The sequence below is a fragment of the Antechinus flavipes genome, chromosome 4 (assembly GCF_016432865.1).
Source record: "Antechinus flavipes isolate AdamAnt ecotype Samford, QLD, Australia chromosome 4, AdamAnt_v2, whole genome shotgun sequence".
NCBI lineage: Eukaryota > Metazoa > Chordata > Mammalia > Dasyuromorphia > Dasyuridae > Antechinus > Antechinus flavipes.
In genome coordinates, this window is record NC_067401.1 from 344,653,096 (window position 1) to 344,672,942 (window position 19,847).

Below are 19,847 nucleotides of genomic sequence, written 5' to 3' on the forward strand. Positions count from 1 at the left end.
TGGAGGGGTGGTTTAAAATAAAAAAAAATTGAAACATCAAGGTTTTTAAAGCCTAGTACAGATCTTGATAACTTATACTACATAAATAAAAAGGGATATGAAAATCATCTTACTATCAAAGTGCTTTTTTCCATGTTGCTTGTGAGAGTTGCTGACTGCCAGTTTCCAGGAGGAAAGGGAAAACAACTTTGGTCCCTGGCTTTTAACAGGGCTAGCTTACAGCTCAAATAGTTTAGTAAAAACTCCTATATATCTGAATTTGACTCAATCATAGATTGACACCTGGAAGGAACCATGAAAAACTATAGAGTCCATTACCTTTATTTTATAAACAAGGAAGCTAAGAGAGAAAGAAAGAGATCAAGTACCTTGCTTAGGTTTATGAGACTAATAATGATCTGTTGTGGGATTCAAATTTGACTCATCTTGATTGCAGTGCCCTTTTCACTCTTTCATTCTATTTTTCATTCAGTGTTATCCCCTAACTTCCCAATGTAACTTTTCTCTTTCCATGCTGTACTTTTCATATTTGTAAGGTAAAGAGATTGAAAATATATCTTAGGACATTACAGAAAAAGGATTCAAGAACTTATTGCTTCTTTTATTTCCTTATTAAAACACACACACACACACACACACACACACACACACACACACACAAAATGTCACTATTGAAACCTACTGCTGTCTAAATAGCCAAGGACATAAAAAGGCTTTGTGTTTTCACTGAGTACTGCCAGATGGCAGACCCCCATTCTTGTTCCCTGCCCCATGTTAGACCCTTAAATTCCTCTAAAGATTGTATACTGGCCCCACTTTTAGTACTGCAAAAGCCAGACACATCTTTCAGGATTTTTTTTTAAAGGTCATGTATGACTAGTTTGAATATCTTAAATATTTTAAACAAGGTATATAGATTGATGTATCTCCAAATTTTGAATTTAGTTTTATTCAATAATGAGATAATTTTAAAATCTGTCATTTTCTTTATGAAAATAATACCATCACCTCAGTGGAACACATAGTTTTGAGAAATTTGTTCCTCTTCAAGGGTGTTGATAGATTTTCATTGGCTAAGATATCTTCTCTTACTTGACTTTCTGTGCCGCTATGACCACCTGTTTCTCTTCCTCCCACCTTCTCCAACCCTAGCTTCCTTTGCTTTGAGTAAAGGTTTGTCAAAATAATTGCCCTTGACAAGACAGACTTCTTTGGCATCATAACTTTCCTATCCAACTAAATTGAATAGCTGATAAATGTTACATAAATTGTAATAATGATTATGGTACCAAAGTCATTTTTAGGCACCAAAAGGTGCCAAAAGTTTTATGTTGCTTACAAGCATGATAAAAATTGATGTGATTTCTCCTCATTGATGTTTTTCAGAGTGTTTTCATGGATCCTGTTTCTATGGTTGTTAAACATACTGCCCTGCTCTCAAGATCATGTGAACTGAATTAATCACTAAACGCTTTTGCATCAAAAAGTTATTCTTCAGGTAATCTAGCTTAAAGTGAATTGTGATTTACATAAAATTGAGTAAATGCAGTTTAAAAACTAATGGGTGTTGTTAAAAGAAGTAGAAGAAATGATGTTGATTTTTTTTTTTTAGGAAGGAATAGGAAAGATGTAATCTGCATCATTGATATCACCAGTGTAGTGAACTTCCTTTATTGAAACAGATTGGTGATTAATTCTTCTATAATTTATAGTCTTTGAGATTCCCTTGGAGTGACTGTAAAAATTAACGAATTGCTTATTGTTATGCTGTTTGCTATTATATGGACATGCCAGATTCCTTTATCCACTGCCTCTATTGATGCTACAAGAGAAAATAGTGAATTAATTTCCTTTCTCTCTTTGCCTGGATTTAAAAGTTTCTATATAATTTTTATTATAGTTATAGAAATATAATGTATTTAGGACACTAGGAAATAGGAATCTGAATTCAAAAACTGGTTCTGCAACTATTTGTGTGCCCTTTGGAACTTAACTTATTGAGTCAAAAATTTTTTTAATCTGTAAATTGAGAGGATTGTAATAGATAGTCTCTAATATTCTCTGTTTATAACTTTGAGTTCTATCATACAAATTGACTTTTAAAAGAGTTTTCAAATCCCTATATATGATACTTTATAGATTATCAGCATTAATTTTTGTTATCTTTCATATGAATGTGAAATGTTTTCTGTCTATATCATTTTAAAAATTAAAAACAACTCATTGATCAAGATGACTTTTAAAAGGAATTAAAGGGAACAATACATACTCAGCCAGGTCATTCCCACTCATCTCCAAATTCATCCCCTCATGCTCTAAAGGAAGAGGAACCAAGAACTTGAATGGGAAGAAAATTACACCTCTATTTTCACTAATCTCTAACTGAAATTTGGTATCTACTTCAATTATTTAAAAAAAATCATCATGAGAAGGTGTTAATATCTACCAAAGGGGTCTGCTATATAAAAATGATTAAGAATCTATATTCAAAAGATTTTCTATTTAATCACCAGTCTTGAACTTTTAATAATTTGAATATAAATCATAAAATCTTAGAGGTACAAGGGACATATGCTCATTTACTCCAGGTCCTCCATGAATCATGAATCCTTTTTATGATATCCCCAACAAATTTGTTAGGAAAGTGCTTTGCTGAAGTTGCAAAAATCATTACCATTATTATTACAATGCAACATCCTCTTGAAGGTCTTTAATGTTGAGGAGTTTCCTATGTTCAGAGGCAACTATTTTTTATTTTTAGAGAACTCACATTGTTAAAATATTTTAACCCTTATGTTGAACTGAACTCTGCCTCCCTCTACTTTTCACTCTTTTATCCTTCCTGCCCTCTAGAATTAAGCTGAAAAAAATTCTCACCCCTCTTCCACAGAATATCTTTTCAGATATTTGAATTTAGCTATCATTTCCCTGCCCCCAGTCTTCCGTCTAAGGCCAAACATTCCTAATTTCTTTGATAGACTGCTTATGGCTTTACCTTTCAGTTCATGTTCAACTGTAAACTGGCCAGCTCATCATGATGTCCAGATTGGGGTATAGTACCTCAAAGTCCAAACAGCGAAGAGTAAAGCAATAACTCATTGTCTTTCTAGATTCTGTTTCTCCTAACAAGAACCAAGATTTCATTAGGATTTTTTTTTTGCCTGTCACATTACACTGCTGACTCATAATGAGTTTGCCATTCATAAGAACTCATAGATATATATTTTTTAATTGCATAAACTGTTATTTTTCCTCCCATCCAAAATCCTGTTTAACAGTGAATGAACATGTATAATGTACAATGGATTATTGTACAATAAATAAAGTGGCATATGTAAAATCCTTTATAAAGTTCTTATGTAGATTTTGCAAATGTATCTTCTGTATGAAAATAGAACTGTATTTTTCTGAACATGTGCTTTTTAACCTTCCTTTAAAGGGAATTCTTAATTTTTAATTCTTCCTTTTGCTTATTTTTCACTCCTTTTCTAACAATATTGTCCTCTACTATTTAACCCTAATGCTTTTTTAATGCTGAACTTGGAATCATGGCTTATAACCAGAATTTACTAGCTTCTTTATTATGAACTGTCCTTTTTCCAAAATCAGGGCAAAATCATAGAGTTTCATGCTCTGTGAGCTACCAATTTCCACTAGTTTAAGTATAGATATTATAAATTTTTTACATATTTAAAATTTGTGTTTAGCTACAATAATGAGTTATCATAAGGCCTGGTATCATGGTGTGATTAAGCCTGGTATCACGGGCATAAACTCAGCCAGCCATGGGTAGCTTTTTCCTCCTTTTTTCTTAAAATGGGGGCTTAAGACCTCTTCTGAATCAACCCTGAAAGATCTAAGAGGTCAGTAAAAGATTCTTTTAATATTTAAATGCTTTAAATATTTTAGATTATCATCATCATTAATTCACATAGTTTGCAATGTTGTTTATCTATCTAACCTTTCTTGCCAACATTATCAAAGAGCCTTTCATAACTGAAAAGTATCTTTCATCCTTCCTGTCCTATGGAGTGTAAATGCTATTTTAAGATTATCTGTCATAGTAGTTGGTCACTGATGTTACTGATTCAACTATTCTTACTTTAGGTGAAGATGGGGAACTCTGAGAGTCAGTACAGCCTTCAAGGATCCAAAAATCATAGTAATTCTTCTACTGGTGCAAAACAGAAACCTTGTCCCCTAAAAATCCGCAGCATTCATGCAAAAGATGAAAAGTCTTGCTCATTGCATGGGTGGAATCATGGAAGCAGTGGGACAAATTACAAGTCTCGATCCCTGGCCAGGAGCTGCCTTTCCCACTTTAAGAGTAACCAGCCTTATTCATCACGACTCAGTGACCCAATGACTAAGGGATCCAAAGGCAGTACCCACACAAAACACAAAGTGAATGTGTCAGGAAACTATTTCCATGAAAAGAATGCTGCCTTTTTGTCTGATAATGGCTTTCATTATATTAGTCATGAACCAGCAGATAACCATATCACCTCTAGAGACTGTAATGGACACCTTCTGAACTGTTATGGGAAAAATGAGAGTCTTGCATCAACCCCACCAGCTGAAGACCGAAAAAGCCCCAAGGTTCTTATCAAAACACTAGGTAAATGGGATGGATGTTTAAGGGTTGAGTTTCACAATAGCAGCAACAACAAAGTGCCTACAGAGGACTCCACTGGGCCAGTCCAACTTTTGAGATATTCCCCTACATTGGAGACTGAAACATCCAACTTACCTGAAGTACGAAGAAATTCTAGTACTGAATATTCTACTGGCCATTGCCTTTCTCCTACTGATTCCCGGCTGAGATCTAGCAAAGGCAGTTCTTTTAGCTCTGAGTCTTCGTGGTATGACTCCCCCTGGGGAAATACTGGGGACATCAATGAATTGGAGGGATCTTACCTGACCAGAAGCACTCCAGATACCAGCATTCACTCCAGTTTTCCATCAGATGATGCCAAAAAGCCTTTTAACCAAAGTTCATCTCTTTCTTCCCTAAGGGAGTTGTACAAAGATGCCACCTTAGAAAGTCTTCCACCCTCAGGCATTAGACTTTCTGATGAATACATTGGTACACATGCCAGTTTAAATAGTAGAGTTTCATTTGTCTCAGATATGGATGTGCCCTCGAGGACAGAGCAGAGAGGCCCTGTACAGTACTGTTCTTATACACTTCCCTGCCGGAAGTCCAAACCCTTAACAGAAGATACTTCTAAAAAAGACACATTAAAAACTAGAATGAGGCGAATCAGTGATTGGACAGGAAGTCTCTCAAGAAAGAAAAGGAAACTCCAGGTATATAAGCCTTTTGGGTACAAAATAAAATTCACTTTGATTTTTCAGTTCAGATGGATTATTTTTGAATTTTGGTGGGAGGAACAAAAATATGGAGATATTCTCATTAAATTTTGGGGGAAATAATTTTAAAATACCATTAGCTTTTCAATATTATTATAGTATAAATGTTTGTGGGTACCTGTATATTTCTTTACATGATTGAGGGAAGAAATAAAAATGTCTCTAGTCTAAATCAATACCATACATTCTACTGTACCTAGAGAACTCATTCAACAAATCCTATTTAGTTAATTAAATCAGGTTTCAAAAGAAAGCCACATTTCATAGATAGACATTATTCTCTCCCACACAAAAGCAACACAGTGTGATGAAAAGAACTTTGAGTGGAGAAACAAGAGATTTGAGTTTTAAAGCCAGCACAGATATTCACTAACTAGCAAGGAGATCTTAGACAACTTAACTTTCTTGCACTTTAGACCTCATCTTTGAAATGCCTATTTTGATGCAGTTTATTTTTGAATTCCCAAGTAGTACTCAGGTTCTCTGATTGAATTTTTTTTCAAATGGGATCTTCATGTCTCTTCTAGTTTGACAATAATACCGAAAAACACATGAAGCACTTATCCACATCTTACTCTAAGGCAGTTTATCTTTACCTCTTTCAAATAATTTTATGCTTTTATAAAACCTTAAGTCTTCCCTCCTCCCCTTGCACATAAGGGAATATTAGAAAGCTCAAAATTTCTATTTTCATCTAGTACATTTACAAAATAATGTTTCTTTACTAGTTATGTGAATAAAGGCAGGAGAAATGAAAATAAAATGAAAATAATCACATTCAGCCCAATATAGTGACTTCTAATGTCTAAATTAAGTTAGGTTTTAAATAACAGAAATGATCTTAAAGGTCAATTTCCTTTCTTCAATGAAGGAACAGGAGTATGGGGACAAGTTCCTAGTCTGTGGCAAATTTTCCAGCCCCATTCTCATCAAAAAAGATTTGAAATGAACTTTGGCAATTTTTTTTCACAATTGAAGTAATATTTATTATTTATGGGGTGGTAAAGCCAGTATAATTTTGTTTTTTAAATTTAGTTCATTTTTTTTGCTTTTTATTTTCAAAAAATATTCATAGGTAGAGCAAATATTTTTTAGGAGAGAAGGGAAGAGACCATTTTTAATATTCTTCCTTTTGTCATTTAAAAAAATCTGGATTTGAACACCAAATAAAGTGAACATTTTCTTATATAAAGGAGAGCAGAAAAAGAGAAGTATTTATATAAAGTTGTAAATCTAATCCTTAAAAATAAACAAAAAACTTTTGTGCTTATCTTTTGAGTACTTTCTGATTTTACATTTTTAAGTTTCCCTCTCTTCCCAGAAGACTGTTTTGTGTATTTATTTGATTTGGGTTCATATAATGCTTGAGCCTTAGCCTTTCACTTAGGCCAAAGCTGAACGTTTCCCCAATTTCTTGTTGCCTCTAGTGTTTTCTCAGCTCTTTAGGCTCCATCCAACTGAAAATTCCCTTGCCAAGAAAAGAGGTGGAGAGATTTCCTGAGTGAATTGGTGATCTGAGCACTCCTTTAGGCTGTTCTCTATAATTAGAGTTTGGAGAAAGGGCAAAGAGAACATTGTCAGAATTTGGGGGGAGGTAGGTATCATTAAGTCGTCCTACCCACTGTGTGGGTAAGATTTTTGAATATGAGTCACCAAAATTGTTTGCTGGCACTTTGGGAAAGTCACATTTTAAAGTTGCCACGTCAGCAAAATACTGATAATAATCCATGCTCCTTCCTCTAACATAGTGGAACTATTGGGATGGAAATATTACTAAATATGTGGAAATACTTAGGACTATAGGCATCTGACAAATAGTATGTGGTAGTGACTGACACCTATAGCAACAATAATGATGGCAAAAACAACAGCATATAGATTGTGAGTAAAGAAAGGAAAGAACTCTTATCATTGACATTTTTTTTCAAGGTTTGATGTTTTCTTTTTTCAAAATAACTACTGATAGCTTCCATATTTTTTAGCATAAAACATACTTTTATTTGAGCATGATAGAAGAAGGAAATGTTTATTTTTTTCTCCACTCAATATAAATTTATCTGCTTTTTTTTTTTTAAAAGCAAGATATCTAAAATATCATTAAAAGTTAAATCCCAAACTTCAGGGTAGGACATATCACAGCCTCCTGAAGTGTCTATTCCATTCTAGATTTTAATCATTTTATTGTAGAAAATTAAATAAAATTAGATAACATGTAAAATATAAAATAAATGAGATAATATTTTTAAAATTTAAAAAATATATAAATGTTAACAGTTACTTTTACACAAGGGAGCCAGGTAGTATAGTTGATAAAGTTTGGAACTGGAATAGGAAGAGCCAAGTTCCAATCCAGCCTCAGTTACTTAGCTCTGTGACCCGGAGCAAGTCATTTAAGCATTATCTGCCTCAGTTTCCTCATTTATAAAATAGGGCTAATATTAACACTTATAATGCTTATTAAAGCACTTCACAAATTTTCAACCCTTCTATAAATGCTATCATCACAATTATCATCAGTGAACTCCACCACCAATGAAGTGATCAGAGCCAGGATTCAAAGTCAGATTTTCTAACTCCTGATTGAGTGTTCTTTCTACTTATAACAAATTGAAAATATATGCTGCAATGAACAATTCAAATATCTAAAAATGATCTGAAAAATAAATGCACAAAAGCCATATTATAGAAGGAAAACATATTAGGGTGGAGAAGAATGTATTTAACATGAATGTATTTTCAGTATTGAATGTAGCTCTAGTAAGAGAAGTGAAGTTCTATTTCTGTTCTGTTCATACTAGCTCCTGGTTAAAATATCAGTTATACAGCCATAGGGAATTCATTGCAAAGGTAGGATTAGATTGAAACATAAAGCTCTTGAATTTCTAGATGCCTTAGGTTTAACCCACATAGCTTCATTCCTATGTGGAAGATTCAACAGTCTCCTGAGAAGACCCTTTCTAGAGTTTATTATGTTTCGTTGTCATGTACAAACCAAAGCACTTATACTGGACTCATAAGTACATCTTATTTTTACAAAGAAATTAATAAATCACTATCCTATTTATAAATACTCTTTTTATTCCTGAAGAGTTCCTAATACAAAGCCACCCAGAGAATTTCCAAAGCATCCGTGACCCCCTTCTGAAACAAAATAGGTAGACTTTATTTGAGAGATTGGAAAAAAACAAAACAAAACAAAAAACATCACCATCATTTCTGAGCATGTCCATACATCTTTGGGTATTGATTGTATTGGAAGACAGGAAAAAAGACAGCTTCCATCACCCTTCTACAGAGAAATTGAGTGAGAGGAGAAACAGTAGATACACTGGACACAGGTGAAGGTATAGTTTGATTTTTAGTGATTATGTTTTGCCTCTACTGGCATGGTATTGGAGAAAGAACTCTTTATTTAGGAGATCTGAGCTTAAAATCCTAATTATTGCTGATTAGTCATGCATATTTAGTAAAATAAGAGAAGTAGGGCAAGAGGATCTCTGATATATGTACCCTCATTGCTTTGTAACTAAGTGAAGAAACATCATGTGGAAAGAGACAAGACAGTGAAATTAGTGGCTTTTATTGAAAACTGATTAGTAGCCATCAAAGTCTCCCTTATAGAAATAGTTGATACTGTTACTCCCGATGATAGCTGGTGGTAACAATAGCTCACCTTTATATATCACTTACTATGCCCCAGATATTGTCCTAAGAGCTTTGCAATTATTTTCTCATTTGATCCTGACAGCAACTCTCCTATTATTATCATTTCCATCTTATAAATGAGGAAACTGAGGCAAACACAAGCTAAGTGACTTGCCCAGAGTCACTGGATTTGAGGCAACATTTAAACTCAGGACTTCCCAACTTCAAGTCTGTCACTTTATTTATGTCAAAATAAAAACAGTGTTTTGACCATAACCCTATCATTTTATTACATTCACTTTGCAGATGAAGAAATGGAAGTTTAGAAAAGTTAAGTCATTTTCCTGAAGTCACAGGGCTAGTATCAGAATGAGGACAAGAGTCCATGTCGCCTCAACATATAAGAGTGGTACTCTCTCATTAGCCCTTAAATGTTAGCCAATGGCAACTAGAATTAGGAAGCACTGATCATGAGAATTAGAAGTGTCTCATAAGTCAACAAGATCAGATAGGTACCAGATACAAATACTGAAAATACCAGATATGCTTGGAGAGGAACACTTGACTTTGCTGAGTAAGGAGTTAAAACTTAGGACCATAAATATGTCTTAGGACAAACAAAGTACAGTGTGTTTGTAGGTTGCATTTGACTTTGCCAGTTCAGAAACTCCTTTTGGCATAGAGCCTCTCTTATTTTGAAAAGCCTCATTATAGCTGATGCCAGCAACCATAGGTAATCCCATGTTGGTTTTGGGCTGCATATCAGATCTTCCTGTTAATAATTGAATAATGTTAATATTAGCCAAGTGAGAAACATCTTTTCCCCCTGGATGTTTTTGAAGAGCTACAAATAGAAAAGGATTTTCTTTTTTAGCTTTAAGCATTTTTCAAAGTTTCCGGTATAAGTAATTCACAGGAGTTCATTTATTTGCTTTATTCTTACATAAGCATCAAAAAAGTAAACAAATATCATGATGGGACATAGTGTAAATAAGAGTAGAAAAATAATATTTTCATTGGTAGTAGCTATATTTTTGGCTCAGCTGTTTAAAGTCCTGAGTATTTGGAAGCAATAGTTGGTTGATGATTTTCCTATAAAAGGCAATAACTGCTGCTTCATTTGTATACTAATAAAAATTATTCAAAATATTATAAGTTCAAAACATTTCAATGACTAAGATTGACTTTTTGATTTTCATTAATTCAATGTAATTGAAAGTATAGGAAAAAGACTCTAGCAAATACACAAGCTTCAGAAAAGACAAGTTATTAAATAAAAGTGAGCATACAGCTTCCTATTATGAGTAAAGGATAATTTTGGTATAGGCAAATTTAGGATAGTATGGACAGATCTGTATCCAAATCTATAGACAAACCAGTTCACTTCTCTGTCTTAATTTACTCATGTATAAAATGGGAGAGTATCATTAGGGTTATTACTTTCTTTTATTGAGTTATTTAGAAGCCAGTGCTCTATAACCATTTCAGAATTATCTAAACATGAATTATTGCTATCCTACTCTTTAGCACAGTACTTTGCACTGATACACTACTTAATGATCATTTAATTAACTAATTAATTCATGGATGAATATCTTAGTTGTCTAAACAACTAATGGAATACCAATGGTCCTCTGAATCTAAGGTTCAAATTACTTTTCTTTCTTCCAAATACAGGGAATTTATTTTCATGTTATTTACCAAAGTGTTAGTTGGTTGTGCTCTTAAAAAGCATTTTCTCTAATGCCACCAGTCACTAGGACTTAAACTTGGAATTGTTGAGTATCTTCAGATAGTGCAAATAATTTTAACTCATAAGGGAGCTGATATTAAACTGTTTATTTTATCAAGATTTGTCTTTGCTTGACTTCTATCTTCAAGTAGGAATATTTTTAGGGCATGGAGTATATAGGGAGTGAATATTTCTCATGAGAGAGAGTTGCAGCTGCAGTGATGTCAGGCCTCCTGATCAATGCTCTTTGTAGGAAAGAGATTCCAGGTGCATGGTTCTGAATCTGATCTCGGGATTGGGGATGAGGAAGTTTTATTGCTATAGGTTCCAGGCTCTAGATCTGAGTGGGAAAAGGCAGGAATTGAGAAACTTTTACACCAGACATGAGAATGGAATTATGGGAAATTTGTGAAGGTACAGAGACCTGCAGTGTATCTGCACAGCTAGCTATGTAATAGTTGTGAATACCAAAGTTCCTTTCAGAAGTCATGGGAATGTGGAATTAGTCCTTTTATCAAACTCTCTTAATGATTGGTTAAATCCCACTGACGTTCCTTCCTCTTTACTGAAACTCTATGCTTAGATGATCTCAGTTGTGAAGGTCAGGTAGAACAGAGAAGAGAAATTTATGTTTCTAATTCTAGAACTTAGTCTAGGGGAATAACAATAATGGGACAGTCAGCCAGGATCAATATTTTTTATGAGTTCTAGTGAGGATATATTGATGAGTATTCAGTATTTTAAGAAGCGTATTTAGTATTCTAAGAAGAGTATTCAGTATTTTAAAAAGACAAAATTATTCTCAAATCATAAATATACTGTGTCAAAAATGGATTTAACTTTTACAATTTATTTTAAAATGCCATAGAAAAAGCTGCAAAACAGCAGTCACTTTTGCTAGGATTTAATTAATAGCTAACAAAGATTAATAATTCTAGATATTTGTTCTACCACCAAGCTATTGGATGTACTGATAAATAGGCAGATCAGTGTTTAGAGACTAGCTCCACCAAAAGTTGTAATATTTGAGCAATAAGTCCTAGGGAATTACTTAAGGCTCATGGAGATGTACTGATTTGTCCAAGATCTCATTTGAACCTACTCCTCCTAACCCTAAGCCAACTTATCTGGTATGCCTGAATAGCTCCCATGAATTATAAATATTATACTGAATTATAATCTGTTATTTCCTCAATATTTCATTGACTAACAGTACACCAGTGAATTCATTTGATGGATTGGTTTGAATTAGATTATTTCTATGATCATCCTATTCATCCTTTAAATTATATAATTAGAGGGTTTTCCCCAAAGGAACCTTGCTTTATGTTAACATTACTAAAAACAGATAATTTAAAATTTTGTCCTTCAATGCCTTTAGAAAAAAGAATTAAAGTCTTATGGAATAGATATAATCTCTGATCAGTAACTATTTTCCTTGCGCATAGGAGCCCAAATCCAAGGATGGATATGACCACTTGGATACCCGAACTGATGGGCTCAGTGGAGAAGTACTGTTGCCTTCACAGCTGTCTAGTTTGCTGTGGTCAAGTGGATCTGGCCAGACCCTGCCTCAGAGAAGTGAGTCCACTAATGCAATTAGCAGTGATCCCTTGCGACAGAACATCTATGAAAATTTTATGCGGGAGCTGGAAATGAGTAGGACTCATGTGGAGAACATAGAAACATCTACAGAAACAGCCGACTCCAGTAGTGACTCACTTAGTTCATTAGAGCAACTGGACCTGCTCTTTGAGAAGGAACAAGGAGTGGTCCGCAAAGCGGGCTGGCTCTTTTTCAAGCCTCTCGTAACTCTTCAGAAAGAGAAGAAGCTGGAGCTTGTGGCCCGGAGGAAATGGAAACAGTACTGGGTAACTCTTAAAGGTAGGTCAAAACTTGACCGATGCATAGCATCCTTTCATGGCAATCATTTTTTAAGTCTAATATTGCCAGTTTAATGCTTGTATGGACCATTCAGTTGATTGAGATTTGCTAAAAAAAATGATGGAAAACATAAGATGATGTTTGTTTGAGTACTCTTTCAGTATTTGGCTCATCATAGGTAAATGTTGCTTATAGTGGAGACATCTATGTGGGCAGTGTGGCTTCAGTGCTGGGGCTGCAATAAAAAAACTGAGTTCAAATCTAGCCTTAGATGCTTCCTAGCTCTTTGACTCTAGACAAGTCCTTTAACTTCTACCTGACTTGGTTTCCTAAAGAATAGGTCCCACTTCACAGGGTTGATGTGAGATCTTATTTAGAAAGCACTAAGGACAATTTCTAGTACATGGAATGAACATCATACCGATCTAATTTTTGTGATTAAGTGGGGAAGTTGAGCTTCATAGTTTGTACATACATTTCAAATATGGACATTAATGAACATTGGGGGAAAATAGAATGTATATTCTTATTGTTTTGATCTCAACTAAGAAAGTGAAGTGGTAATCTTAACAAACAGTATGTCTTTTCAGACTAAGCAAATTACATTTTTTCTGAAGACTGTATAAAACTTTCTCCTAAGAGCATGCCTTTTCTTAATTTATACTCTTTTCACATGTAGGTATAGCTTTGCTGAAAGTTAAAAAAAAAATAACCTGATGATCTTCAGAATGACTAAATCAGTACAGTGCTGATTTATGCAAAGATAAAGGGAAAATAACAAAACACTTTTTGGCATATTTATATAGAGTTTCTATGAAAAATTGTCAAAAGAGCTACATATAAGGGTAAATAGTCAGACTTATTAATTTGGCAATCCTTTTTCCTGTCAGTTTGGGAGAGGCAGAAAAGTGAATTCTATTTGCAGCCAGTATGAAGAAAAGACTAGTAAGTCTTCAGCATTACTTGTTTCTAACTTTGTTTTGGCTTCTTTGTATAAATAATAAGCCTGCCATGGGCTTGCAGATTAGAACCTTGTCTCAAGCATCCACAAAGCCAACCAGCAATTGGCAAAACTGCCTTTCATTTTCTAAAATGAAAAGAGTTCATTAAGCTCAAGGAAACTAACATTTCTTATATCTTGCAGCTATCACTAGCATGAATGCCACCCTGTGAAGATAGGTCTTTGTGACTCTATTATTGGGGGGGAAAAGCAATCTGAAGATTTGAACACTGACCTGGGTCTTATGGTTACTGAATACAGCTTTGAGTGTCTTTGACAGTAAACAAGACACTTAGTGCTATGTATATTTAGAATTTCCTCCATGCTTATTTGTGAAACACTGAGATTCTATGAAGTGAAGGGAGTTTTATAAGCCTAAAATATTGTTGAATGTTCATTCTTTCATTTCCTTTTCAGCAAAGGAAAAGCATGTGATAAAGATGTTTTTGGCCAACAAAACTTTCTCCATGTGGTTTTAAACAGTGCTTCCTACTTAGAACACAGTGTCAGGTTCAACATACCTGATTTTTAGCATCCCTTATGTTTGGAGTTAACTTTTCAAATTATTTTTTTTTGACAAAATGCATATATGTATGTGTGTGTGTGTATAAGTAGTTAAAATATATCTATAGCTATGCATATGAATATTTATAACTGTAATCAAGCTGACTTCTCTTTGTGCCAACTAAGTACCTAAATAAATGAATTGAAAATATTTGTCTGGAGAGAAATGCTTATGTATAAAGCAGATGATCATCTATTACCTAGTTTGAAATTACAGGTTTTATAAGGCTACTCTTGTGCTTAAGGATCAGTTTTTTCCCCACTTCTATCTTTATTCTAATGAATGGACTAACTACATTCCACTTCCCTCCCCCTTTTTAAAATTTCTTCTTGGTGGAAGAATGTAGTTCATAGTATGAACTAAAATTCACATTGAAAAATTCTGATATTGCTTTTTATAGTGCTATTTCTAATTATACTTCTATGTATAAATAGTTCCATTCATAAAAGGTTGTAGATAAAACAATATTAGAATTCAATATATGAAAGTTTGCTTTATGAATTTGGAAACGTGTTCTAAAGAAAACATCTGATATTGTATCTCTATCTATAAGAGTGATTATGTCCTTGGCTAATAATAACTGAAGGGAATGGTATTTTGGGAGGAAAATAAAGATGGAAAACTGGGATCATTGATATAGGACATATGTTGGTGTTGGAACTTTTATATCTACTCTCTATTGAAGCTGCTCATCTGTCTTTATGGTTGGATTTTCCCTGAGAATTAAATTAAAGTTTTAATTAGATAACTTTGTATTGTGGTACCCAGTTTTAGAGCCAGGATTTAGCAAAGAGTATTATAGCATTGAAGAAATTTTGATAATAATTGTTCCCTTAGTACCCAATAGTATAACTTTTAAAATCCAAAAATTCCATTAAAATTTGACATTTATATCATGTTAACTTGATGATTTTTCAAAATAATTATGACAATGAAATTTTTCATATTGACTCTACATTTTAAATTTAGCAAAAAATGAGATTCTTTGTTTTAGTTTAATGATTCTCTATTAGAGTTGGATTCTCTTATGCTTCTCTTTACTTTGAGAAACATTATCTTTGCAGTTTCTTAGAGTATACACTGAGTATTGTTGAATGCACTGAGCATTAAGATAAAATAGCAAGGAAGAGTTCTTTAGGAAAACAAGTTGGGCTTATGAAAAATTTGCACATTTGCCTTTTGTCTCTAAGTTTTATTACCATGAATGTAGTCACAGAAATGAGGAGCACTTCCTTTCTTGATCTTTGTTTCTTCCAGGAAGGATGCAATTTTGTGGGTGCTTCTAAATTTAGAGAGTTGATGAAGTTGTTCTTATATTTGTTTACATAATAGTTTTGGAGATAATTATTCATTGTCAAGGTCATTTGAGAGTCCATTAAGGGTTCCTATGATATATTGAAACAAAATATTTTAATCTTTCCCTCTTTCTCTCTTTATATATATATCTATATGTATATATATTAATAATTCAGCACCTGGGAGAAAAGATCATGTGACCTAGCATGTTTTCTTTTTGAACGAATGCAGAAGGCTTCACCTTTTTAACTAAGAAGGCTCTTTGATAGCCTACTTGGCAATAAAGAACAAAGCAGCATTTCTTTTCAGAGATTTAATTTTACACAACTTGTCAATCAGTAAAAATTGATTCTTTAGTTAAAAAACATGAAGATTTTTGTCTTATTATATTTCAATATCTCAAATTTACCAAAACATTCCTTTTTTAGTTTTAGTGAAGATCAAAATTCCTTTATTCCCTCTCCAGTCCCACTCCCACAAAGACCCTCACACTTATTCCTCCTCCCAAATATTTTCATAACCTTTGACTTTTTCTCTTTCTTTTAATGTCCCTCTGATCTTATTGTGTTTGAGTTCTCCTTTGAGAGAATTTGAAGATATCACAGAGGGAATTCATTTTCCCCCTTTCTTTAACAGGATGTACTCTGCTGTTCTATGAGACTTATGGAAGAAATTCCATGGATCAGTGTAGTTCACCTAGATGTGCTCTTTTTGCGGAAGATAGCATTGTACAGTCCGTACCCGAACATCCCAAGAAGGAAAATGTATTCTGCCTCAGCAACTCTTTTGGAGATGTCTACCTTTTCCAGGTACTGCTGACTTTTTACATTATGTATAGTTTAAAGGAATGTGGAAATATCTCACAAAAGAAAAAAAGGAATTAAGGGCTTTGGATAATAATAATAACTAGATAACAGAGGGAAAGTACTATTATATTTTTCCAGTTTAAAACAGAGAGAGCAAAAGTGAAATGGCATTCATTTGAGAAGTGAATAATGAATGAAATTAAGTAGAATAAGAAAATCAAGAGTGAAATAAGACAGAAATAACATTTGACCTGGGCTTAAATTTTGAAGAGGATCTAGAATCCTCAAGAGTAGAAAACTGTGTTAGAGCAGGGGAAAAAGGAAAACTGTATCTCCTTATCTTAGGGGTCATAGGACAGTTCAATTTTCAATGTCTCCTTAGTAACTTGGAGAAAGGAAAAAAAATTACAATAATATAAAAACTTTGACAGTATAATTGATTTGTCAATCATTGATCCTTCTGATATATCATTCCAAAACTATTCTTATGACAAGTTAAGGAAGCCAGAAGACCTGGAATAGTCCATATATTCTATTATCACTGTTATTACTATTATTAGGTCATAAAAATCAAGGCATGTCATTCATCACCAGTACCTCTTAAACAGAAAATCCCTTACCTGCTGCTTTGGAAGAGTATCCCTGATTTTTCTCACCATCTTTTGATTTTTTCAGGCTACTAGCCAGACTGATCTGGAAAACTGGGTGACTGCCATACATTCTGCTTGTGCCTCTCTTTTTGCAAAGAAGCATGGGAAAGAAGACACAGTCCGGTTGTTAAAGAATCAGACCAAAAACTTGCTCCAAAAGATTGACATGGATAGCAAGATGAAGAAAATGGCTGAGCTGCAGCTCTCTGTAGTTAGTGATCCTAAGAACAGAAAAGCTATAGAAAATCAGGTATGACTAATTAAGAAGTTTTGGGGTATTTATTCCCATTCCCTTGTTAAAATTATTTTTTAATTAACAAAAATTATTCCTATCTTTTCCTATATTTTCTTCAACAAAAAAAGAAGCAAATGTGTATGCTTAAGTAAAATATATTCTCACATTGTGCATATCCCAAATTGTATGTCTCATTCTTTACTTTGGGCATATATAATTAAGAGTGGGGTAGCATTACTCTTTGATCCTCTGGAATCAAGATTGGTCATTGTATTGATCCATATCTAAATTTTTCAGGGGCAACTAGCTAGTGCAGTGGATAGAGCACCAGCCCTTAAGTCAGGAGGACCTGAGTTCAAATCTGGCCTCAGATACTTACCACTTCCTAGTTGTGTGACCCTGGGCAAGTCACTTAACCCCAATTGCCTCAGCAAAAAAAAAAAAAAAAAAATCAGTGATTTCATTTTTACAGTGTTATTATTATTATATAAATTGCTGTCACCATTCTACTCATTTCACTTGATGTCAGTTCATACACATGTTCTTATATCATTATTTGTTCAATAATACACCAATTGCTAGCTACTCCATGTTTAAATTCTTGCCATAAGAAAAGAACTGCTATCATAATTTTAATACATATGGATCATTCTCTTATTCCTTTTATTCCTTTAGAATAAGTATCATTGGATCAAAGGATATGATCTTTGGAAAACATTTTGAAATTATCCCAAAAGGAGTTTGGCCATTTATCAATTGGGGAATGACTCTTATTCTAATTAATTTGAATAAGTTCTTTATATATCCTGAAAATTAGAGATTTACTATTGTTTTTGATGTAGTTTTAAAGGAACTCTTCCTTCCACCCATGTCATTTAGACTTTTGAGGCTGCTTTACATCTTTGGAGCAAATGTTACCTGGGCTTTTGATGTAAATTTAAAAAAAATCTGTTACTATGTGACATTGAGTTCTGGACCAACATTTCCCAACTTTTTTGATTATAAAAGATCACTTTTGTGGAATTTCACATAACATAGTCTTTTGTTTGATAAAAAGATGATGATGATGACACAATTTATTATGAATTCAGCAATACTTTTAAATGATTTATATTTTGTTAATTATAGTACCCAATAAATTTTGAAAAATATGTTTTGTCATTATATTAAAGTATATCTTTTTTAGAGCTAAATTAAGTGATATTACTTTGTACTCATGTAAATTCAACAATTGCTACAAGAATAGCAACAACAATTGTGCTAGAGTAGAGTAGGGCTGAGACAGGAGTTGGTCCCTCTATGGCTGAAGGTAGTCAGGTAGTCATGGGTGGAGGTTGAATTGGGCCAATTTGCCAGTTGTGGCAATGATAAGTCCTAGCAATGCCAAGGTGTTGACATTTGTTATGAGGATGTGTTGAATGTCTCAAGAATTGTTGATTATTAGTCATGCTATAATTGGTATAAAGCCGATATCACCAATTCAGTTATAGAGGATGACCTGTAGGGAGGCAGTGTTTGCGTCGGTTTGCCCAAATCACCATCCGATGAGTATGAATGATATGATTCCTGTGCCTTCTCATCTGATGAAAAGTTGAAATAGGTTGTTTGCAGAGATAAGAATGATTATGATAAATAGCAAAGTGATTTTATTTTATTTATTTAAAGAAGCGGTGGATGTTAGGGTCTGCGTTTTTGTCCCATGCTGAGAATTCTAGGATAGACCATGTAACGTAGAGTGCGATAGGGATGAAGATAATGGAGAAGTAGTCTAGTTTGAAGCTTATGGTTAGATTAAAGATATTTATTGAGAATCACTATCAGTTGGTAATTGTGGCTTCTTGTCCTGACTAGATGAAGAGGATTAGTGGGATGAGGCTGGTAAAGAGAGTTTATTTGTATTTTTACATAGTGAGGGGAAATTGTTAGTGTTATGTGGGAGAATAACGGTATAGATTAGAGGAAAAGTAAGTATGATAGTGAGAGTGAAGAATTTAATAGGTGGTTAATTACTTTTATTTGGAATTGTACCAAAATTTTTGGTTCCTAAGACCGATAGATGACTATTATCCTTTAAAAGTAAGAAAGCCATGGGTTTTAGGCATGGGTTCAAGAGTTAGCAGTTCTTGAGCATATAAGGAGATTTAAACTTCTAAGTTTAGATTCACAATCTAATGTTTTTGTTAAATTATATTATATTTGTATGTAGGGCCCAGTATGAATTTAGGATTGATGGAAATAATTAGGAGGGGTAGGAGGTGGAGTGCCATTAGCATATGTTCTCAGGTGAAGGTTGGTTTGATAGGGTATATGTGGTGGGTAAATTTACCCCATTGTGAGATAATTAGTATGTGGAGTGAATAAAGGACAGTAATTACTGTATTAATACCTAGGAGGATAAGTGTGAGAAGTTAGATCAGGAGAATGAAGTTATGATTACTATTAGTTCACCTCATAGGTTGATGGTAGAGGGTTGGGGTAGGTTTGTCAGGCCGGCTAGTAATCATCAGGCACATTTAAGTGGAAGTAGTAACAATGTGTTGTTAGTAACAATGTTGCTGCCCTAGGAGATGTTAGTCCAGATAATGAGAACTTTTACCCTAGACTCTTGCCACAGCAAACTGCTAAATTGATGTGATAAATTTATTTTATGTTGTTGAGACA

General features: G+C 33.7%; 1 protein-coding gene across 1 annotated transcript in view; it reads left to right on the plus strand.

The window, feature by feature from the left end:
• TIAM2 (TIAM Rac1 associated GEF 2) overlaps positions 1-19,847 on the plus strand; it is a 205,995-nt gene that overhangs the window by 61,344 nt on the left and 124,804 nt on the right. The window contains exons 2-6 of the mRNA XM_051997990.1: positions 1,387-1,498; positions 4,108-5,310; positions 12,199-12,634; positions 16,132-16,304; positions 16,977-17,201. Coding sequence (XP_051853950.1) covers positions 4,114-5,310; positions 12,199-12,634; positions 16,132-16,304; positions 16,977-17,201 — 2,031 coding nt within the window. The 5' untranslated portion in view covers positions 1,387-1,498; positions 4,108-4,113. The remainder of the gene's footprint in view (positions 1-1,386; positions 1,499-4,107; positions 5,311-12,198; positions 12,635-16,131; positions 16,305-16,976; positions 17,202-19,847) is intronic.